Source organism: Desmodus rotundus, chromosome 6, assembly GCF_022682495.2.
Source record: "Desmodus rotundus isolate HL8 chromosome 6, HLdesRot8A.1, whole genome shotgun sequence".
Lineage (NCBI taxonomy): Eukaryota > Metazoa > Chordata > Mammalia > Chiroptera > Phyllostomidae > Desmodus > Desmodus rotundus.
In genome coordinates this window covers 52,421,048-52,441,987 of record NC_071392.1, presented here as the reverse complement: position 1 = coordinate 52,441,987, position 20,940 = coordinate 52,421,048, and the positions used below count along the sequence as shown (strand labels likewise).

Genomic DNA, 20,940 nt, shown 5'->3' with positions numbered 1-20,940 from the left:
GAATGAGAGATGAGATTTTAAAAGTAAACAAGGGCCAGGTCATGAAAGGGACTGTATGTTGTGGCAGAGTTCATTTTTTATTTTGAAGACAATGGTAAACATCACAAGATTTTAAATAAAAGAGAGATACATTCATATTCGTCTTTCAGAATGATTTCTCTGGACCCAAGTTTATGGTACCAGGCAAGAAGTAGGTGGGTTTGAACTAAGTCATAGCAGTGGGGGTTGGGGAGCATTGGAGACCAAAGGACCAAATCAAAAGGAATTCATGAAGCACAGTTGCTAGGAATTTTTGGTGACTTGTTGTGTGTACAAGGATGAGTATGACTGTTCTGCTTTAGATGGCTAAAGGATGGAGTCATTAACAAGGATAAAGCAAAGAAAAGAAGAAAGTTTATCAAGAATTACATCCATTTTGTAGATCAGACCCTGTCTGAGGTATCATTGGCAAATATGTTTTCCCATACTGTTGGTTCCCTTTTCATTTTAATGTTGTTTTCTTTAGCCATGCAGAAGCTTTTTATTTTGATGAGGTTCCATTTGTTTATTCTTTCCTTTATGTCCCTTGCTTTAGGGGATATGTCTGTGAGGATGTTGCTGCGTGGAATGTCTGAGATTTTCCTGCCAATGTTTTCCTCTAGGAGTTTTATTGTGTTATGACTTATATTTAAGTCTTTTATCCACCTTGAATTTATTTTTGTGCATGGTGTAAGTTGGTGATCGAGTTTCATTTTAAACTATGGTACATTTACACAATGGAATTCTACGCAGCAGAGAGAAAGAAGGAGCTCCTACCCTTTGCAGCAGCATGAATGGAACTGGAGAGCATTATGCTAAGTGAAATAAACCAGTCAGTGAGAGACAAATACAATATGATCTCACCTTTAACTGGAACATAATAAGTAGAAGAAAAAAGGAAACAAAATATAACCAGAGACACTGAAGTTAAGAACAATCTAATAATAGCCAGAGGGGAGGGGCAAAGGGATAGTGGGGAGAAGTGTTTTCAGGAACTACCATAAAGGACACATGGACAAAACCAAAGGGGAGGGTGGAAGCAGGGGAGGGAGGTGGGTTTGGCTGGGGTGGGGTAGAATATTGGGGAGAAAATGTAGACAACTATAATTGAACAACAATAAAATAATTTAAAAATTGAAAAAAAAAGAATTACATCCAAAATCAGCTTGAAGAAAACAGAAATATGTCACATGTTTTAGATCAATTTTAATACAAAATACTGAAAACCTATTTATTTTTTACTTTTTAAATTGAATTTATTGGGGTGAATTTGTTAATCAATTATAGGGATTTTGGGTGTACAGTTCTATAATACATCACCTATATATTGTATTGTGTGTTCACCACCCCAAGTCAAGTCTCCATCCATCACCATTTATCCCCCCTTTGCCCTCTTCTACTTCCTCCCCCACCCTTTCCCTTTGGTCATCACCATAGTGTTTTTTGTGACTATGAGTTGTTGTTTTTGCTTAATCCCCTCATCTTTTTGAAAACCTCTTTAGATGTAGTCTTCTTTCCCTGACCATGGCTTTCCTCATGATACAGCAAAGAAGCCAAGTGAGTCTGAAGAGGTATTTGCTTCGACTCCATCCATAGGGCAGACCAGTGGATTAGGAGCCCAGACCTGTGTATTAGGAAAGAGCTAGTTTCATCTACTTTGTGATGGGCTGCATTGAATTCTTTACAACCATAGATTTTTTATTAAACTTATCGACCATTGTTCTGCTACAATTGCCATTGAATAGATTATGTGTGTATGGATGGTTTAGTGGAAAATTGTTATTGGAACTGCTTTTGGAATTGTTTAAAACAGATACTGCTGATTGACTTATAAGGCTATTTCTAACCATTTACTGTTTCAAAGTCGGCCTCAAAACTACTTTTCATCATTTAAATTCTGAAATTGATTTTATTTTCAAAATATTGTTATACAAGAAATGTGAGATGATTTAATTTCTGGAGAAATATTACTGGTTTTTGCACAATGACTATGAGTTTCTTGAAGGCAAGGATTCATTTGTTTATTTCTGTGGCCCAACACATAAAAGTTTCTGGCACATGTGAAGTGCTTAGCAGATATTTGTGGAATATGAAATTAATTGAATTTAAATGATGGCTACTTATTTATTTAAAATGTTCTCTCTTTAATTCTGATTTATGATTCCTTTGATTTCAGTGTTGAAGATGTACTTTCATAAAAACAGCCTATTCAGAAATGTTTCTAAATCCTGAAAAAATTGTGTTCTGAAAAGTTATTAATTTGTAACTGAGGTTAAAATTAAATTGTTTCTCCACAAACTTTGTCTTCCAGGTTATGTTATTTTTCTTCTTTTTTTTTAGTTTAGTGGGGTGACACTGATTAACAAAACCATACATGTTTCAAATGTACAGCTCAACAAACATTGCAGTATTATTTACAGTAGCCAAGATATGGAAACAGCCTAAGTGAACATCAGTAGATGAGTGTATAAAATAACTATGGGACATTTACACAATGGAATACTACTCAGCCTTAAAATAGTAGAAAAATCTTACCTTTTGCAATAACATGCATGGACCTGGAGAATATTATGTTAGGTGAAATAAGCCAGCCAGAAAAAGACAAATACCATATGATTTCACTTACATGTGGAATCTAATGAACAAAATAACTTAACAAACAAAATAGAACAGAAACATAGATACATAGAACAGACTGACAGCAGTCAGAGGGGAGGGGGTCAAGGGGTTGGGTGTAAAAAAGATGAAGGGATAAAACACGTAGACACAGATAAGAGTATGGTAATAGCCAGAGAGAAAGGGGGATTGGGGGAGATGGAAGAGGGCAAAGGGGGGATAAATGGGGCCGGAAAGAGATGGCTATCTTTTTAAAGAAGACACTTTAGAGTTTCCGAGTCAAAGATATTTTATAAAAGGTATTGTCATAGACCAGACTTTTACCAAGAGTATTTTTAGAGTATTTTAGATGGAAAGCTTGAAAATGACTTTGTTCTGTCTTTTTCAACCCATGAAGTTATAAGCATCAGCACCTTTTTCCTCCTCTTAAAGTCAGTCTGGGAGCTTCTTGGCCCCTGCTCTTGGTTTATAATGTATGGGCACTCAATTTTTGGTTCTGTCTCTTGCTCCAAAGCATTTCTTATCAATCATAACCTGAAGTTGATATATATATGAATCTCTATGTAGTGTAAGAACTGTTTGCTAAAGGTCACTAAAAATAGGGAGATTGTGATTCTAATTAAAAAAAATTATTGGTATTTGTAGCAAGATGTTCCTATCTTCCTTTCAAATTAGTAAATTATCTAGCAACATGAACTCACCCCTCCTACCTACATTCAACTTCAAGCAGGAGCATACTTTAAATTCTAAATTTTCCAGAACGTGGGATGACAAGCAATGCTTAAGAGTAGCAAAACCTCTCTCAGCAGAGTTCTCTACAACATCTGGCACATAGATAGGTGCTAGTAGCAGACCTCAGTGGCTCTGGGTTTTGTCTGCTTACTCCAGTTTCTCACCTTCTGTCTTCTGGTTCTCATCAAGACATCCTCCTTTATCCTTGTGGTCCTATGGGGCTGTTGTCATGAGGCCTATGCTTTGTACCACAGACAAGGATGGGTATGTGACCCCGAGTTGCCTATTGTATTTGAATAGGCATTGTATTTGCCTATTCAAATACACCATAATCCCAAACAGTCCTTAGTTTAGAGACAGATGCATGACTTGACATCTGAGGTCTCTGTCTGAGAAGGAAGTCAAGCAGGACAGGCTTATGACATCCTTGGAACCACTGTATCCAGCTGTGATTGAGGTCCATTCTCAGACTTCCCAGTCAAGTCAGACAGCATAGTCTCTTTCTGTTTAATTAAGTTTGAGTTGGATTTACTTACAACCAAAGGAATCCTAATTCATATAGTATTTAATTAAAAAAATCATATTAACCCCTTCCTTTTATTAACATCTTGGGTTATAACATACGCTTATCTATAGTCTTACAATTTAAATGACATACATGAGTTCAAGTACACTTAGCCTAGGAGCTCATGTCAAACAATTCTTTATTTTGTATGGTACAAATTAAAAGTGACAGATCTGAAGCTGTTAAGAAATACACAAAGTGCAGCTTTACTGACCATACAGATATTGCTCTAGATTAAGTACAGTTTTGTCAGTTTTTTTTTAGACGTTAAGCAACATGTGCAGATAAATCAGCTTTGGTTTCAATGTCAGAGCAAGTAAGGAGCTTTTAGATATCCAGTTTGGCTTCTTGGTCGCAAGTTCATTATGTCAACTTCTTGTCATGATGATTTTTCAAAACAACCCAGTCTGTTTTCCTGCCCTCCACCCTACTGTCTGCTCCAGGCACGGAGGAGCAGTTCTTTGTGGTGCCTCATCAGTAGTGACCCTGGTGACCTGTCTAGATCACAGCACATAGGACAAAAAAAATAATCACGTTTTCAACAACAAATAAATAAATGTGCTTCACGTAATTTCAAGTTGAAGACAAGCAAATCAAATGACAAATAGCTTACTATAAAATGTTATCCAAACAGATTTTACAGTCAAACATTTAAATGAAAATCAATTTCCTTTTTCTCCATTTTTTTTAAGCTTGGTCATTAACTGGGTACAAGTAGAGTGCTGAGGTAAAACATTGATGAACAGTTTGTATTTCTTTTTTTTTTCTTAAAATAGGAACAGTTTAGTATTGCAAGATTGTCAGCAACATTTAGCCATATCTATACAATGTGCATATCCCTACAAATATTGAGCTTTGGTCCAGCATAGAGAAAATGAGCGAAGGCATTTTACAATTTCTTTTTGGTTATAGCTTGAGTTCTTTGATACACCTCTACTTGTTTTTTTTTCCTAGTTCTTTTTGCCTTTTTGTTCTTTTTGTTGTGTGCATGTGTGTGTGCACATGTGTGCACACACCTGCGTGTTTATGTGATTACAGCATAAAGAAACCAAAATTTTGCAATGCAATTAAAATTCTCAACTGTTCAAAATGTTTAAACAAGTATTAAATATAACATCAGTTGTTTCTCTTTTTCATCAAACAATGAAGAAAATGAAGATGACAATAATTTAAAAATATGTAAGAAAAATATTGAAGTTTGAAATTCAATCACACATGCCCAAAGTGGCTTTTATTTTTTGTTAGTGGCAACCTTATCCTTCAGTTCATGAAAACATAAAAAGCACTTCAATGCTTTTGGCATATGAAATTGTTTACAAGTGGAAATAAAAAAAGTAATAAAATTAAGCAGTAGGTGTGGTCCTGAAGACTTGTATACACAGTATAATTATATTCCTAAGAATCTGTTCAGGCACCTTTTTATGCCTTGTAGCAAAAAATTTATCTGTAAAAAATTAATATAAGAAGCATCACAACACCTTATAAATAATTTATATAACAATATAAAATTATAAAACAATAAAAAAATCACTGCACATGAATGATTTTATGACTGTGGGATAAATATATTTTTTATATTCCATTCTGGAAGACTATTTTTATAACTTCACTGTCTTAGTTATACCATCCCAATTATAGATCTCAAAACTGAACAGGCTTTATGTAACTACTGCTAGCATAACATTTAGCATCCATCATACGTTATCTCATTAACTTTTCTTTGGGACCTTTACTTGATAGAATTTGGAGCAGGTCTTGGAGAATACAGAACTTTTAAACCAATACACTTTTGGATTTCTGGTGTGGTGTACTTGTGCAGTTTTTGAAGTGGCAGGATGGGTACCAGGATGTCACTTCCATTGAATATCAAGTTAGCTGTGGTCCAATTTAGCATCAGACTGGCAAAATGGAAACACCCTTGCAAGTGACTGCTTCCACTTCCAAGATTTCTCTCTTACAATTTCCTTGCTGGTGTTCTCCTGATTGCTGCATGAGTCATCTAGGGGAGGGAGACAATTATACCATTGCATTTATGCAACCAGCAAAGGGGCTACCAGAAGAGACTCAAACCCTTATCCAGGAGGGAAGATTGCATTTCTAATCAGTTGGGCAACCTGAGGTTGGGGGGGTTCTCTTTTTTCTTTTACAATTTACTTGTAGATAGTACATGGGCATGCTTATTAATTAATTATTCAGGAATATTTACATTTCAAAAGCAGGCAAGTTGATGGTTTTCTTTTGCCTGCTCCTTTAACTAAACACCTTTTACCTGCAGAAAATACCAACCACAGGTTCCAAGTGCTCACTCACCTGCGTAGCCATCCTCCAATCTCAATTTTCCTTCTGGCTTATTAGTGTTTTGGCCCATAGATCTTTTGAGTAACTTATTTTGAAAAATGAAATAATTCCTAAGTTTTAATAGTGAAGGCTATTCTGATACGTGAGAGAAACCATTCTGTATTTCTCCTTTGAGAGGAGGCACTTCATTGCTAAAACTTCTTTTCCCCTCAAGAACTCAAAGACCAATTCCAATTGTTTAAATCTGTATGCCAACTTTCTGCTCCATTTATGTATCCCAAGAACAATCGCCTGCCTCCAAAAATGTCTGCCATTGCTATTGGAATGAGAGTAGTAGCAGAAAAAATGGGATTTACAGGATACATGATGGCCTTTAAAGATCCAGTCACTACATCTTTCTTCTTGGTTTGTTTTCTTTGTGTGTGTTTACATGGGCGTAAGCATGCTATCTGTGTATTTTGACTGGAATCTTGAGGCATTTCTTTGGCTATCAGACTTCTGAGAGAAATTGCTTTGCACAGAAGCATAACATAGATGTAAGTATTGAACCAAATGTGCAGCTTATGTTTATATTACAAAATTAGTTTTGGTCAGCTTTCCATGTAGGTGGCCAACAGATTGAGAAAAATCCCAAGCTCTGGTGTGGACAGTGAGCACAATGTTACAGTTATGCCAATGTTAACAGTTCATTGAGCAAAGTCCTAGTTATTTTGGAGTCTCTTTTGCATTTCACTGGGATCTGAGTGGAAAAACACTGTTCCCACTCTGTGGCCTTCCAGCATCCTGGGGCCATGCATGAGGGAGATGAAAATGGAGGAAAAAAGAGTAATTCAAGCTTCATTTTCTTTTCTCAAATCCACAAGTCATAGTGAGAAGGAAGCAAGGAACGTTTTGGCACACAATCCAGGACGCTCGCCTCCAATGAGAGAGAAAGACAGAGAGATATATATAGAGAGACAGAGACAGAGAGAGACAGAGAACCCTGTCCAGCCAAAATAAAAACCAATAGTGAGCCTCATGGAATTGTTTCTACAATGGCACCCACTCCTTAGGTGGTGACAATAGACAGGAAAGATGGGAGAAATCAGGCTTCTTAGTTTTCCATTAAGTATAAATGTAAAACTTCATAACACAACTTTACACGCAGAAAAGAGCAGACTGACGATCGCGTTTGCAATGACTTTGGTTAGTAGGTTTCATAGTGAATCAGCACTTAAAACCTGAAAGAATGCAGTCCCTCCTCCAGGTGGCAGGCTTGTATTCGCTTTGAACAGATCAAAGTTTTGGTTTGTTGTTTTTTTTGGTTTAGTTTTGTTTTTCTTTTTCCTTAAAATGTTTCACATTTTCATAATATACAAAAAAGTAGTGGTTATTTGGTTCGCTTTTAGTCCATTAAAAAAAAACTGGCTTTGGGGAGACAGGTGGGAGAGGGAACTATCCTACTTCACACACCTGTAGTGTGGGTCATTCCTTGTTTAAAAATTTCCAAAAAAATTTATTTTCTTTTTGGAAAACCAACGGATGTGTATAAACCATTCTGTCCACTTGGTGGTTTTCTTAGTCTTTTACTAACAAGGTGGATGACTAGGGCTATCTTTAATTTTATTTTATATTTATTATTTATTTATTTATTGTTTGGCAAAGTTGCGAGGATGGAGTTCATCTTCTGCGGAGTTTGCTTCTGATTCCTGGTGGGTGTTCCTTTAGGAATTTTCTTCCAGAGAGTCTGTTAAGGGATCCAGGGGAACGGCCGTTGCTGGCTCATGTTGTTTTAAGCGTTTAATTGTGTTCTTCAGGGCCTGCCTCTTATTGCAGAACCAAACTCTAACTACTTCCCGGTCATAGTTTAGCTTCTCAGCAATTTCGGTCATTTCCTGCCCAGACGGATGTGTGTTCTTCTCAAAGTGGGCATTGAGGATTTCAAGGGCCTGGGGTGTGAAGGAGGTGCGCCGCTTGCGCTTTTTGGATGGTTCACTCCCGATAAACTCGGTCAGGTTCTGCATACCTGCTCGATGGCGGGCCTCAGCCTCAGCCATCCACCGCTCAAGCACCGGCTTGATCTTCTGGGCACTTTTAGGGGTGATGTCCAGCTTTTCAAACCTGGCAGGATACAAAAGGCCAGGGTTCAGTTTGGCTGTCAGACTGCTAGCTATAGTGTTCTCTTGGGCTTCCTGTGGTAGGAAAAAGTGGCTTCTCAGGATGGTGTGTCTGGGGGGAAAATTGAGAAAGAACAGTCTTACACTGAGTCCTCTGCCAGGGTGGGCCTCCTGCCTGCCTGCCTGACCGACTGACTGGCAGAGCGAGTTCACTCCAGATGATCAGCCAGCTGCAAGGTAGCTGTCCTAGATCAAGCCAGCACCCACCCTCCCCTCATGCTTCAATGCCAGTACATGCAACCCGCACACACAAACACAGATGAGGCTAAGGAAGGTGGAAACAGCATGACATGCGAGCCTTCTCAATGGAAACAAACAACTTGCAGATCTTTTTCCTGTAAACTCTTGAGATCTAAGCTTTTATTTTAATCATACCAGCACCAATTTCCCAATCTTTAGAAATCTTAAAATAAAAATTAACATCAGAAAGTGACATCGAAGACAATGTCTGTCATGTTCTTTCATTTAAAATGATTCTTTTTATGTTTTACATTTGATTTGCCTTTAATCTCCCCCACTGGCTTGATTATACAAATATTACATTTATTATAATAGTGATGCCAACTAAGATGAGTTTCTTTTATAGCTCTTTTCATCTCTGTTTGTGTCTTATTTTAATCTCTCTTTCTCTCTCTCTCTTTCCTCTTCCACCCCCAACCTTCTGGTAACAAACAGTTTTCACCATATTCCTTTTCCAGGTAAAATGTGTCCTGTTGCTACTTCACTGCTGGACTCAAACAGCTGGACACATTGTAATTACTATGGACACCCCTCCCCAGACGAACTAAGGCCACCTTGTGCCTTCTAAAACCTGTTCAGCCTAAGTGTACTTTCGCACCAGGGCACCAAGCTACATTTAATGTGTGATATCTGCAAACTGTACTTGAATAATATTATTTTCTGTAAATGAGGTCTTATGTATATCAGTCGCCATCAGCAATTCTTCCTACACCAATGTTAAAAAATATAAAGCATCTTGAACAAAATTATGTACAGTGTTTTAACAGGTCATTCTGGTATAAATTTCATACTCATTTTCAATAAAACCCCAAAACATTCCAATTCCTTTTGCTTGTTTATTCTAAACCTAAACTTACAACCCTCCAGTATGACAACTTTGGATACACAGAATTCTCCTCTCTCTTTTAAAGTTCGGACTGTTGAAAACAAACCGTCTGACTGCAGAGTGCATCTTACTACAGTAGTCCGTTTACATGGAGCTGAAATGAACCTGCTTTAGTCAGTCAGACTGTGTTTTATAAGGATGCTTGCAAAACAACACAAAAGGATAAGCTTCCTTTATGTACAATAATCTTAGTTTTGGAGCTGCATTTTAGATACGTTGTGATAAGAGCAAATGCTATCAAATTTTAATGTGATTCCTATTGCATTCCCTTCCAAGCATAGCTCAAGGAGTTATTTATTTTAGAGAAACCCAACTTCCAGTACTAGTCAAAAAGGGAAGAAGTACATTTTGCTTTCAATACAAAATGAATGAATCATTTAATGTCATTTAATGAGTTTGTCACTTGTGGTATGCTTCCCCAGAGCTCTCACTGTCCCGTTAATTGCCACATACCACATTCTACTGCCACTCACTATAACAGCCCCCAAACTCAAACCCTTGATAGCATGATAACAGGCTTTACAGGCCTTGGCACAGGGAGAAAGCTCATGATAGGGGTGCCCAGTGTGTTGGCAGTGCTTTTTCCTCTGTGTCTCTAATAAGGAGGGACTTATCACAGCAGTACTTGGGAGTCTCTGCAGCTGAGAAAGGAGGAGTGACACTTGAGTATGCAAGCTCAAATGCAGATTCCTTGTCACCATTAAGTTAACTTGAATTGTTCTAAAGAGTTTGGTTTCTTCCAAGACTTTAATATTTTCTTGATAGTTAGCTCCTAAAATTACCTCACTGAAGTTCCAGAAGCTAGAAAAAGGCCAAAAAGTCAAGGCATCTGACATACTCAGTTACACAGTGAATTCCCAAGGTCTCTTTTCATTACTGCCATAGCTTCTTTGGTTTTCCCTGGGGACGACTTTAGAAATCAACATATTTGATTGGGAATGCCCAAGAAATACTACCTATGTTAGTGAAAACATTAAATAACACTCAAACCAATAAAAAGAAACCAGATTTTAGGACTAAAAATAAGCCAAAGAGAGCTTTAGCAACAATAGCCATTTGGCAACAATTTAAAAAACCTGTGGCTGCCTGTATCACAAGGCTGTCAAGATGAAACAAAATTAATGTTTCCCAACAGGGAGCAACAGTATTCATATCATTGATGCTGCTTGTTAGTGTTGATGCTTCTGTACATATTGTTTGGAATAACATATACAAGCTGTTGAAACAAATTTCCCAGCAGTAGTATCCTTGTATAGACTGAATAAAGGTTATTTTCTACAGGGAGGTATCTTATAAGAAAAAACAGTAGGGGAGGCCATAGAAGTGAGAGGATCCTATGGTGCTTTTTGTATTTAACAACAATCAATGGGTTTTATGGAAAATCATTGAGCAAAATGTAAGCTGCAAGCTACTACCCCATACTGATGTTATTTATAACCTTAGTCTTAAACTGCAGGAAAAGTACACTTCCATCCTTTGGGGAATACATTAAAAGTATAAAGAGCGGATAAAAAGACAGCATTTCATGGATCACCAAGAACAAAATCCACTTAAATGAGTTTAGAGTTGGTTTCTTGGCTTTTCCTGATGGAGGAGGACTCATAAAGCATTGCCCAAGAGGAAAAAGCTCTTACAGAAGTGCCTTTGTTACCTCATGCATAAACATAGGATTAGTGCAACACACACATGCATGCACAGAGTCTGTTTCTGGTGGCTTGACCCAGATCAACTTGAACACAACCAAGGCTGTATTCTGTCATTTATTTGTTTTATTTGGGGGGTGAGAGTGGGCAAGATTAGGCCAGATTCTCAGTACCCTTTTTTGAGCCATGGAAAGCAGTTGCTTCTTTTTCAAAATGTGCTTTTAAACTTGGGTCTGAGAAGGCAAGTTAAAAAATTCCTTCGAGCTCACAAGGTAGTTAATTTTTTTTAAAGATGAATTTTCTTGGGAAATCCTGATAGCCATCCCTTGCAGAAATGGTGGGAACGTTAACACCAACCGGGACTGGCAGGTTTACATTTGCACAGGACACCTATCTGCAGACAGGAGACAGTGGCTCTCAGCTGCATAGGAGGTTGGGTTACAGTATTTCCAATGAGACCGCCTTGGAGGTTCTTTGCTAGTTGACAGGAGTTATCAAGCCAGGGCCCACAAGTCTGCTTCAGCACTTTAATCTCCATCAATATCATCAGTTTCAACATACAGCCACCCTAAACTTTGTTCCCATGCTTTACCCCTCCAGCTTTGCCCACCCGAAGAAAAGCTGAGCTGAAAGGACAAACGAGGCCCAGATAGGCCAGGCCAGGAGAGATAACAGCATGCAGGCGCGGGTTACCTGCAGATGGCTGACTGGCTGTACGCGGGGCCCTCTGTAGCACTGAGAGCCTGTCCCACCTGAGTCTGGGTCAGGCCAAGGGACAGGCGCCGGATTTTAAAAGCTTTGGCAAATTCTCGGATCTCCTCCAGATTAACCCCATCCACCTCACCCGCTGCCATTTGAGGATCTGTGGAGATGTTTTTAAAAATAGGATCAATACATCAGCACACAACTGAGTAATATCTATATATTAGGGTTTATGGGAAAGTGACCCTTTTAATAGCACAGCGGTGGGGAAACCCACACTGTGTGATGTTCTCTTTGTTTCCCAGGTGAGGCACCAACCCCCATCCTCAACTCATTACAGCTCCGCAAATCATTCTTCAAGATATTTCTATTCCAAGTATTCCAGGGTTGCTTACACTGCCACCTCCATAATACAAGAACACGTTCCTTAGGGCTTAACAAATAGTGTAGGAAGGCACCTGCTATGGGGGAAGCAACTGCATATTGCCCATAAGTATGTTCAAATATTTCACAGAAACATAAAAATGGAAAGATTTCAATTTGTAATGTCTTAATTGAAATCTTTAGTGCTAAAAATTGCCCTTGAAGAAAATAGTATTTTGTGTTTTTCCTTCACTTGATCACCAATGCAGCCAGGCTAATAGATGGCAATGTTGCGAAATTTCTTATGTTCACATTAACCCTTCAAAAGAGCATGCTTATGAAGCTGTGAAGATAATATATCCCACTCCCATAAAGCAGTTTACTGACTCAGATGCCTTTGTCCCTGAAAGGGCACATAATAAAAAATGCCTACCACAGGAAGTCTCCTCTGGTGCCAGATAACTCAGTCAATTTAGGACTTACAAAGGGAAATGACACAACAGCTGGAGAATGAAACTCTCCTCCCCTGGCTACTGATCCCTGGATAAATGAAAGCACACACCAAGCTGGAGACTGCACGGGTAGGAGATGGTGGAAGATTTCAAAGTGCTGCTCCATCCGGCCTGGAGTGAAGCTGTTCTCCCTGCCAGCAACTCTATTGTTCTTTATCACATTCCTAGGACTTAGGTGAAAAGTTTTTCTCTTCCTCTTTCTGCACAATCACCCATCAATTTCAGTAAATTCGAGTACTTGTCTAAGGACTGTGGTGGACTTTATTACTCTTCTGGGCTCAGGGCTCTGGACACTCTTGTTATCATGAAAAGAAAGAAATATCTGCATCTCAAAGTCAATTTTTCAAGGACTTTTTAAGTAAAAATGTTAAAATTTCTGGGGAGCTTGGAGCTTCATGTATAAACTCTCTCATTACAGGGTGAATGGACTCAATAGACTCAGCAATACAGATGTACACCGTGACTGTCAGATTTTTACATGTTATTAGTTACAACTTCTTTGTGGAAAGATTAAAAAGTGGTATAACCACAGCAATCAGTCTGTAAGTATTAAAGTGATTCCTGGGAACCTTAATGAGTGGAGTGAGGGGCCTAATACTATGAATGAGAAAAAAAATTAGAGAAAAATACCAAACAGGGTATCATCAAGAAATGATGGTGTGAAATCCACACTGGCAGAGAAGGGAGAGGTGACAGGAGAGAGGATTCATCTGGGTCTTACCCAGTGAGCAGCTTTCAGAGAATGAAGGCAGTATATTCTGGTCAGTGGGAACAGCTGGCAAAGAGGCACAGATGCAGGAAGAAGCACAACCTGCAAGGGTTTTGATAGGATGGAGTTGGGTAGGGTGAAGTCTGAGAGGTGAATATTTCAGTGTAGGACATTGAGATTATATGGGCAGGGGCAGAGGGTTACTATAAAGCTGGGTTAGTTGTTAAGATTAATTAAAATCCTGAATTTTCCTCCCCCAAATTCCCCCTCAGAAAGCCAGTAACACTTGGCTAGTGAAAGACTTGTTTGGGTTGTCCCTGGTGGAGGCCATCCTCCAGATCTTAAATCCTACCAGCAGAGCAGCCTGGAGCAGCTTGAAGGATTTGCTAGGGACTCCAGGAGGTTACATCTACATGCACAGCAGCTTTGAGCCCCTTCTCTCATTTCTTCCTTTAAAAAAATTCCTAGAGCAGAAGTTGCAAATGAGTAGCTTGCAAATAAAACTCAGCTTTTCTAGTGCTTACATATTTTTTGAATTACTTTCAACATTTAAACATTGGAAGGTTTCTAAAGAAAAATGTAGTTTCCATGTTCTTTTGCAATGTTAGGAGATTTGGCTGCATCAGGACTATATTTGCACTTGGGAACAATCAGTCAGCTGGAACTGATTCTGGCTGCTCCTTCATCATTCTCATCTCCAAGATCTTCTCAGACCTGCTGCCTTGCTGAACCTGTCTTGCATTCTGAAGGGGGGCAAGATTGGTTCTGGGTGTTGGTGGGGATGGTGGAAAAGTATTAGTACAACAGTTGTGGCCCCCCAAAAGGGCCACAGTATATAAACAGAACAGGTATGCAGTATGTCTGTGGTATTAACATTTCACAGGGCATCAGTGTAAGGGGTTGCTAAATGGGTTGTTGAATAGTCACCATCTCTCAACATCACCCTTCTACAACCTCTGCTTGTGGGATTGTTATAAAAGAAATATGCATCTTTAAAGAAGCTGCCAAGTATGAATTAACTGCCTTATGTAAACATCCATCTGCTTTTTAGTGCTATTCTCATAGCAAATAATGGGCATATTTACCAAATATTTCTGAGAAGTAAACCATTTGGGAACATACAATGCAATTTTGGAGAACAGCTTACTTGCAATATGGTGATTTCATTGGGTTGTAGAAAATGATGTGAATTGTGATCATGTGAATCAGGGGTTCCACTGTGCCATAAGCTATCACCATGCATCTTTATGTTCACTTTATAGTTTTGGTTTTTCTTGTATTGACTATGAATTCTTTGTTCTCTAAGAATCAAGTTTACAGGCCAGGGATTTAAAAAAGTGTACTGAAAAACCAAACCCAGCAAAGAATAAAGCAATCCCAAATCTACCTATTTTTAAACAGTACTATGTAAATCTTAAACACATTTGAGACATTTATCAGGTCAATTGTTTGACTGTTCCAGACTTTCCCAAATCCCTGCTTACAGGAACTATATTTACCTCTGACGACTGTGGAGACCTAACAAGGTTTGATATAGGACAAGCTGTGTAGGTTTCTGTGTAGGAGTTCTAATGAGTGTGCATATCTGGTAATTCTGAGCCTAGTTGTGGTGTTCTTTGCACATTAAGATCCTGTTATCATTGTTAACACATTAACTCTGTGATCTTTTGCCTGGAATGGGGAAGATTTTTGGATGATCTGCCCAAGAACTGGAACCATGGTAACTCAACACTAAGGTGAGTCTTTGAGCATGATATGGGAGAGTTTGTTGACCAAGCATTTTTTAAAAAGATTTTATTTATTTATTTTTTAGGGAGATGGGAAAGGAGGGAGAAAGAGATAGAGAGAAACATCAATGTGTGAGAGATACACCGACTGGTTGCCTCTCACATGGCCCCAACCAGAGACCTGGCCCTCAACCCAGGCATGCACCGTGACTTAGAATTGAACTGGCGTCCCTTTGGTTTGTAGGCTAGTGCTCAATCCACTGAGTCACAGCCAGGGCTCATTGACCAAGGTTTTGATCACAGGTTCAAATCCAGTTTGACCTGGTCCCAACTATGACCTTGCCTTTTGGAGGGATTTGTCTCTCCAGTAACCATCCAAGCTCAATTTAAGAATTAGCTACTATACCAAGTCTTTCCATTCTATCTCATCCTCTAAAACTGACATATCCATCTACTATATGCTCATTGTCCCTATACAGATGTTGATCACAGCATTTATTTTGCTTTGTTCTCTATGTTTCTTTGTAATCAGTTCATGACTGCCCCCAGGGCAGGGACCACATCTTGCTTATTTTTGCTTTCTTAATTTTTATCCCTGTGCCTTGTGTATACATGGTGCTCAATGCCTGTATTTTTTTCTTTTTAGGTTGACTGACTCTGACCCTTCTTTTTCCCTGTAGTTTAACCTATATAACAACTATATTTGAAGTATGGGGTTTGGTCTCCCCGCATTAGCCTACTGAAGATTTGGTGAGTTTAATCTTGGAGAAAAAATATTTTATTTGCATATTTAATGCTTGAATATAAATTTTATAATATGCAAGATGTCTAGTTTTTCTCTTTAGATTGGCTCAAAGGAAAGCCTATGTTTTAATTGTGAGGCATGGGCCCAGGCTTTTAAAAAATATTCAAAGATATTCAAGTGATTTGATATATTTTGTTATTCAAATTTCACTGGATAAAATTTATGTGTAAACATTGTGTCTTTTACAGCAGCTCTGGTGTATAGAATGTGTACAGCCCACTGACTATTATTATCCTGGCTTTGTTACCCATTAGATTTGTTACACAGGGTATCATGTTCTCTCAACTAAGACTATATATACCTGGTGCCTCTGACATAAGATGGTCAATATGGGTGGTACTTTTCAGGATCTATTTGATACTAGCTTCGATATCTGAAGATGAGGATTTATAATACCTTATTGTGAGTATTAAGATGAGTAAAATATTGAAAGTGCTTTAAAAACTCTACAAATGAAAGCTCAAACAGTGGTTTGAGAAAATACCCCATGTACTATTCATCAGAATATACTCCATGTACTATTCATTCTGTAGTTGGGTTGTGAGGCAGAAGAGGATTAGCTAAATAACATGCTCAAAATCTGTAGCAACTGTAAGTCCAGCAGTGGGTTTCTGTAAAGTCTGATGCCTGGTGATACTGCTTGACCCTCTCATATTTTCCAGAGAAGGCTCCTTCTTTAGGCTCTGCATGTGAATTTTGAGTTTCCTGCTTCAAGTGCATGTGGTAAAGGAGTCTCTCTCCCCCAATTCTTTATATCAAGGGTATGTAATATGGTTCACTCATTATAGACCTAGAATTTAGATGCCCTGTTGGCCACTGTGCAATTGAAATTCCATCTGGCCCATTAAGTAGCTCTGATACTGATTTCTGAAAAAAGGAAAACTCCTTCCTTGTGCAGCTTTGGACTAGTGAGAACTCAGCCCCATCATCCATCTGTCTGTGGGCTCATTTATCCATTCATTTATCTCTCTATCCATCCCACATGTTTTGAGTACAATCTTTACCTTGTGTGAAGTACTGTATTTGTAGGGTTATTTGTACTTTTACTTCATATTTATCCTACTCTTATCTGTAAGATGTTTGATCTTGTTTTATTTTCTTTAAGGACCAAAGCTTAACAGCCTATTCCAAATTTATGACCTTGCTGCTACATAGAAATAGAATATTTTGCAGAAACTTATGCTGAATATTGAACTGAGATAAAGTTTGATTTTTTTCCCCATGACAACCATATGAGAAGTTTTTTACTGAGGAAAAATCTGGCTATAATTAAATTAATCTTATCCATGATTTTTATTTAAGAAAGACTAGAGTTTCTGGCCCAAATGAGAGGAGTTGTTTATCTAAACAACCTAAAATAAAAGGTTGATGGCAAACTCCATGTATAATCTGAAACTCTGTTATGTGTTGACCCATCTTTAAGACCAAGAACATTTAGGCTACTTGGGTATTTTAATATCTTTCCACAATTCTTCATCTCTCTTCCATTCTACAAATACCTTTCCCGTCTTAATTAGCCATATAATTGAATATGTGTGTATGTATATATACATATATATGTATATGCATATACATATAACACAAACACATGTACTCAATAACATGTGCATGTATATATGTATTCTTTCTGAGGGGAGAAGTTTGTAGGGGAGAGAACATGGCAACTCTTCATTTGCTGTGCATTACTAAACTTGCCTCATGATATGTGAGAATCCTTACTGTTCGTGTTAAGATGGGCCATTCATGACACTTGACCAAACATACACACATCTGTCCTTGTTTTATGGTACAAATGCCTATGTAGTGCTTTAGACCTCTAAATCTATAACTACTGGATTTTTGGACCCTGGAGAAGTACAATCTATGCACATGTTCTGCAATGTTATATATAAGTAAAAATTCTGCTAAATGTGAATAACTAACACTAAGTTAGGCCATTGTCCCATTCTTCTTAATGTGTTTGTATTTGCATGTTATACATATGCTGTCTTCACCGAGGGCCAGCTACCATTTCTGGCTATGTGGCCTGAACTCAGGGAAGTAGATTTACAGGCTTATTTTATTTTATGAATGATTATCCAGAAATTTCCCATTGGATTCCAGCCCATGCAGCTTCCCCCACATGCCACTGGAGGCAGCTCATTGTGTACACACAGCTACCTGACCACAGGTACAATCTCTTTTCTTTCCCTGGACATCCACAAATAGAATGGCATAGGTCTTCAAACACACAGAAGAGCAGTTTGACCTATGGGGCTGACTGTCTGTTATTAGTTATTTCAGTTCTGAGCTATGTGGTTCATGCCCTGCAAGCTGATCAGTTTCTCCCTTCTGAAGTGTCAGGACTGACTGAGCACATCAGAAAGCACTTGACCATGTGTCCTTTATAGTAGCTCATGGACAAAATCAAGGGGGAGGGTGGAGGCTGGGGAGGGAGGTGGGTTTGGCTGGGGTGGTTTGGAGGGATGGGAAGAAAATGCAGACAACTGTAATTGAATAACAATAAAAATTAAAATTAAATAAAATTAAATTAAAAAAAAAAGCACTTGAGATAGAAACTGGTCCCGACAGGCACTTATTGAGAGTGTGCGCTTTGGGGGACTGCATGCCAAAGGAACCATGTGGCCATGGCATGGACTTCACTGAAATATTGGCTTAGTAGGGCCAGGAAATTCCTCTTTGAGGTTGAGAGAATAAGAAAGGGAGAGGGAGGTAAGGTAGGAGCGAAAGAGAGCTAGAGCCATAGCTATAGAGGAGAAAGAGAGGGAGAGAGAGAGAGAAGGGGAGGCATTGCAAACAGGCATCAGGAAGGCCACCATGATTTAACTGAGCCAGAAAGGATACTTACTGCTGACTAACTGGCCCACGCTCAAAGCTGAAGAAGAAGAGGATGAGGAGGAAGAAGAGGAAGCCTGCCGGACGGGGCTTTGAGACGTGGATGCTTGGCTGTGGGCCAAGTGCAGAAGATTACCTTGGGAGGCTGCTTGACCCACTGACGTCTGGGATGGTTGGTGGAGCTACACAGGGATGTAAAAAAATACACAAATGAATGACAAATTAGGGAGAAAATGCCAGGGAACAAAAGTTGCATATAGGGTTGAATCATTTTATTTCCAAGAATATATACTGGTACTTTTCAGGAAGACTGAACATCCTCCCACACAACAGGCAGGATTTTTTTTTTTTGTATATAATATGTTCCTGCTTGCTTGACAGGCATTTTATTAGTAATTCTAAATATATTATTAATTCCCTACTTGGTTTGCTGGAATACCTATATTTCCTGACCACCGTGTGTAGCTAGACTCTTTCTGCCTGTTCAAACAATTACAGTACATTTGACAGGGTTCTGAAGTATACATAGATAAACTATACTTCTTACAATCAACTGGGAATACAAAAGTCAATATAAAGGTGTGGCTATGTCCAACCATTTGTCTTATGTAATGGTATTTTTAGGAAAGTTCCAGTTTAGTAAGGCCTAGTGTATATAGGAACTTTCTGCTCTCCCAGACCAAAGGGTCTGGGTGTATTACTGTGGAGTTAGAAAAAAGGCTCTCTAATATCCCATGGAAAATTAAGCGAGACATTGGGGCAGTCAGGACAAAAAAAATCTATTAACATTTGTAGGTTTCACTTGTCACTTTCCTAGTCTGTGCCAGTACTCCGTTCAGGACTTTCATGCACTCTCTCACTGGATTCTCATGTCAGCCTGAGAAGTGGGTTATTATTTTGACTGCTATTTTTCACAAACGAGGAAGCCGAGGCACTGAAAGGTGAGAAGTGTTGTATGTTCATTCAGCAGGTGTGGAGGAGCTGTTCTCTGGGCATATGAAGTCTGACCTTGGGCTCAAGGTCTTAGTCACAATGCCACAAGTAAGAATTTACTTAATTAAAAAAATCTGGTGTGCCTTAGGGAAGGCTGTTTTTATGTCCATTTATTCATGACTCCTTCACAGGTTATCAAAGGACTGTTGTTATGAGAGGTGAGAAGAGCTCAGCTGAGAAGAGGAAGGAGGAAAGGGAAATGATTGCAGGTGCCAGATCTACTTAAAGGCCTGGGAAGAATCTCTTTTGATCTGTGTCTTGCCTTCCTAGAAAGCTGACACAAAGGGTAGCCCAGGACCCTCATCAGTGGCCACCTGCTTCTTTTTTTAGTCATAGCACTTTTTGGCATACAAAGTGTTTTCATAGCCATATTCACACTCACAGCAGGAAGGGTTATTTGTTTATTTGTCCATTTATTTCCTCATTTATTCATTTTGAATTATATTTTATTGTTTGTTATTACAGTTTTCCCAAATTTCCCCCCTTTGTTCCCCTCTACGCAGTTCCCCCAGCCCCCCACTCCCTCAAGCAATCTCTTCACCATTGTCCCTGTCAGTGGGTCCTGCATATATGTTCTTTGCCTACTCTATTCCCTATGCTGTACTTTATATCCCCATGACTATTCCGTAATTACCAATTTGTACTTCTTACTCCCATCACCTTTTTCACCTATCCCCCAACCCTCTTCCCATCTGGCAACTATCAAAACATTCTCTGTATCTATGATTCTGTTTCTACTCTGGTTGTTTATTTTGTTTTTCAGACTCAATAGATACACATTTATTGCCATTTTATTGTTCTTTTTTTGGATATTCTTCTTAAGGGAGATTCTTTAGCATTTCCTGTAATACTAGTTTGGTGATGATGAAATCCCTTAGCTTTTTCTTGTCTGGAAAGCTCTTTATCTGTCCTTTGATTCTAAATGATTCCTTTGCTAGATAGAGTAATACTGATTGTTGGTCCTTACTTTTCATTACTTTGACCATTTCTCACCAATCTCTTCTAGCCTGCAAAGCTTCTTTAGAAAAATCAGCTGAGAATCTTATGGGAACTCTCCTGTAGGTAACTAACTGCTTTTATCTTGTTGCTTTTTAGATTCTCTCTGTGTATTTAACCTTTGGCATTTTAATTATGATGTAT

The 20,940-nt window shown here is 38.7% G+C and overlaps 1 protein-coding gene across 1 annotated transcript in view; it reads right to left on the bottom strand.

The window, feature by feature from the left end:
• Window positions 1-7,889: 7,889 nt before the first annotated feature.
• Window positions 7,890-20,940, bottom strand: part of POU6F2 (POU class 6 homeobox 2) — a 565,270-nt gene continuing 552,219 nt past the window's right edge. Inside the window, exons 8-10 of the mRNA XM_045192643.1 lie at window positions 18,821-18,989; window positions 11,848-12,016; window positions 7,890-8,437 (exon numbers count right to left, since the gene is read on the bottom strand). Of these exons, the coding sequence (XP_045048578.1) occupies window positions 7,933-8,437; window positions 11,848-12,016; window positions 18,821-18,989 (843 nt within the window). The 3' untranslated portion in view covers window positions 7,890-7,932. The remainder of the gene's footprint in view (window positions 8,438-11,847; window positions 12,017-18,820; window positions 18,990-20,940) is intronic.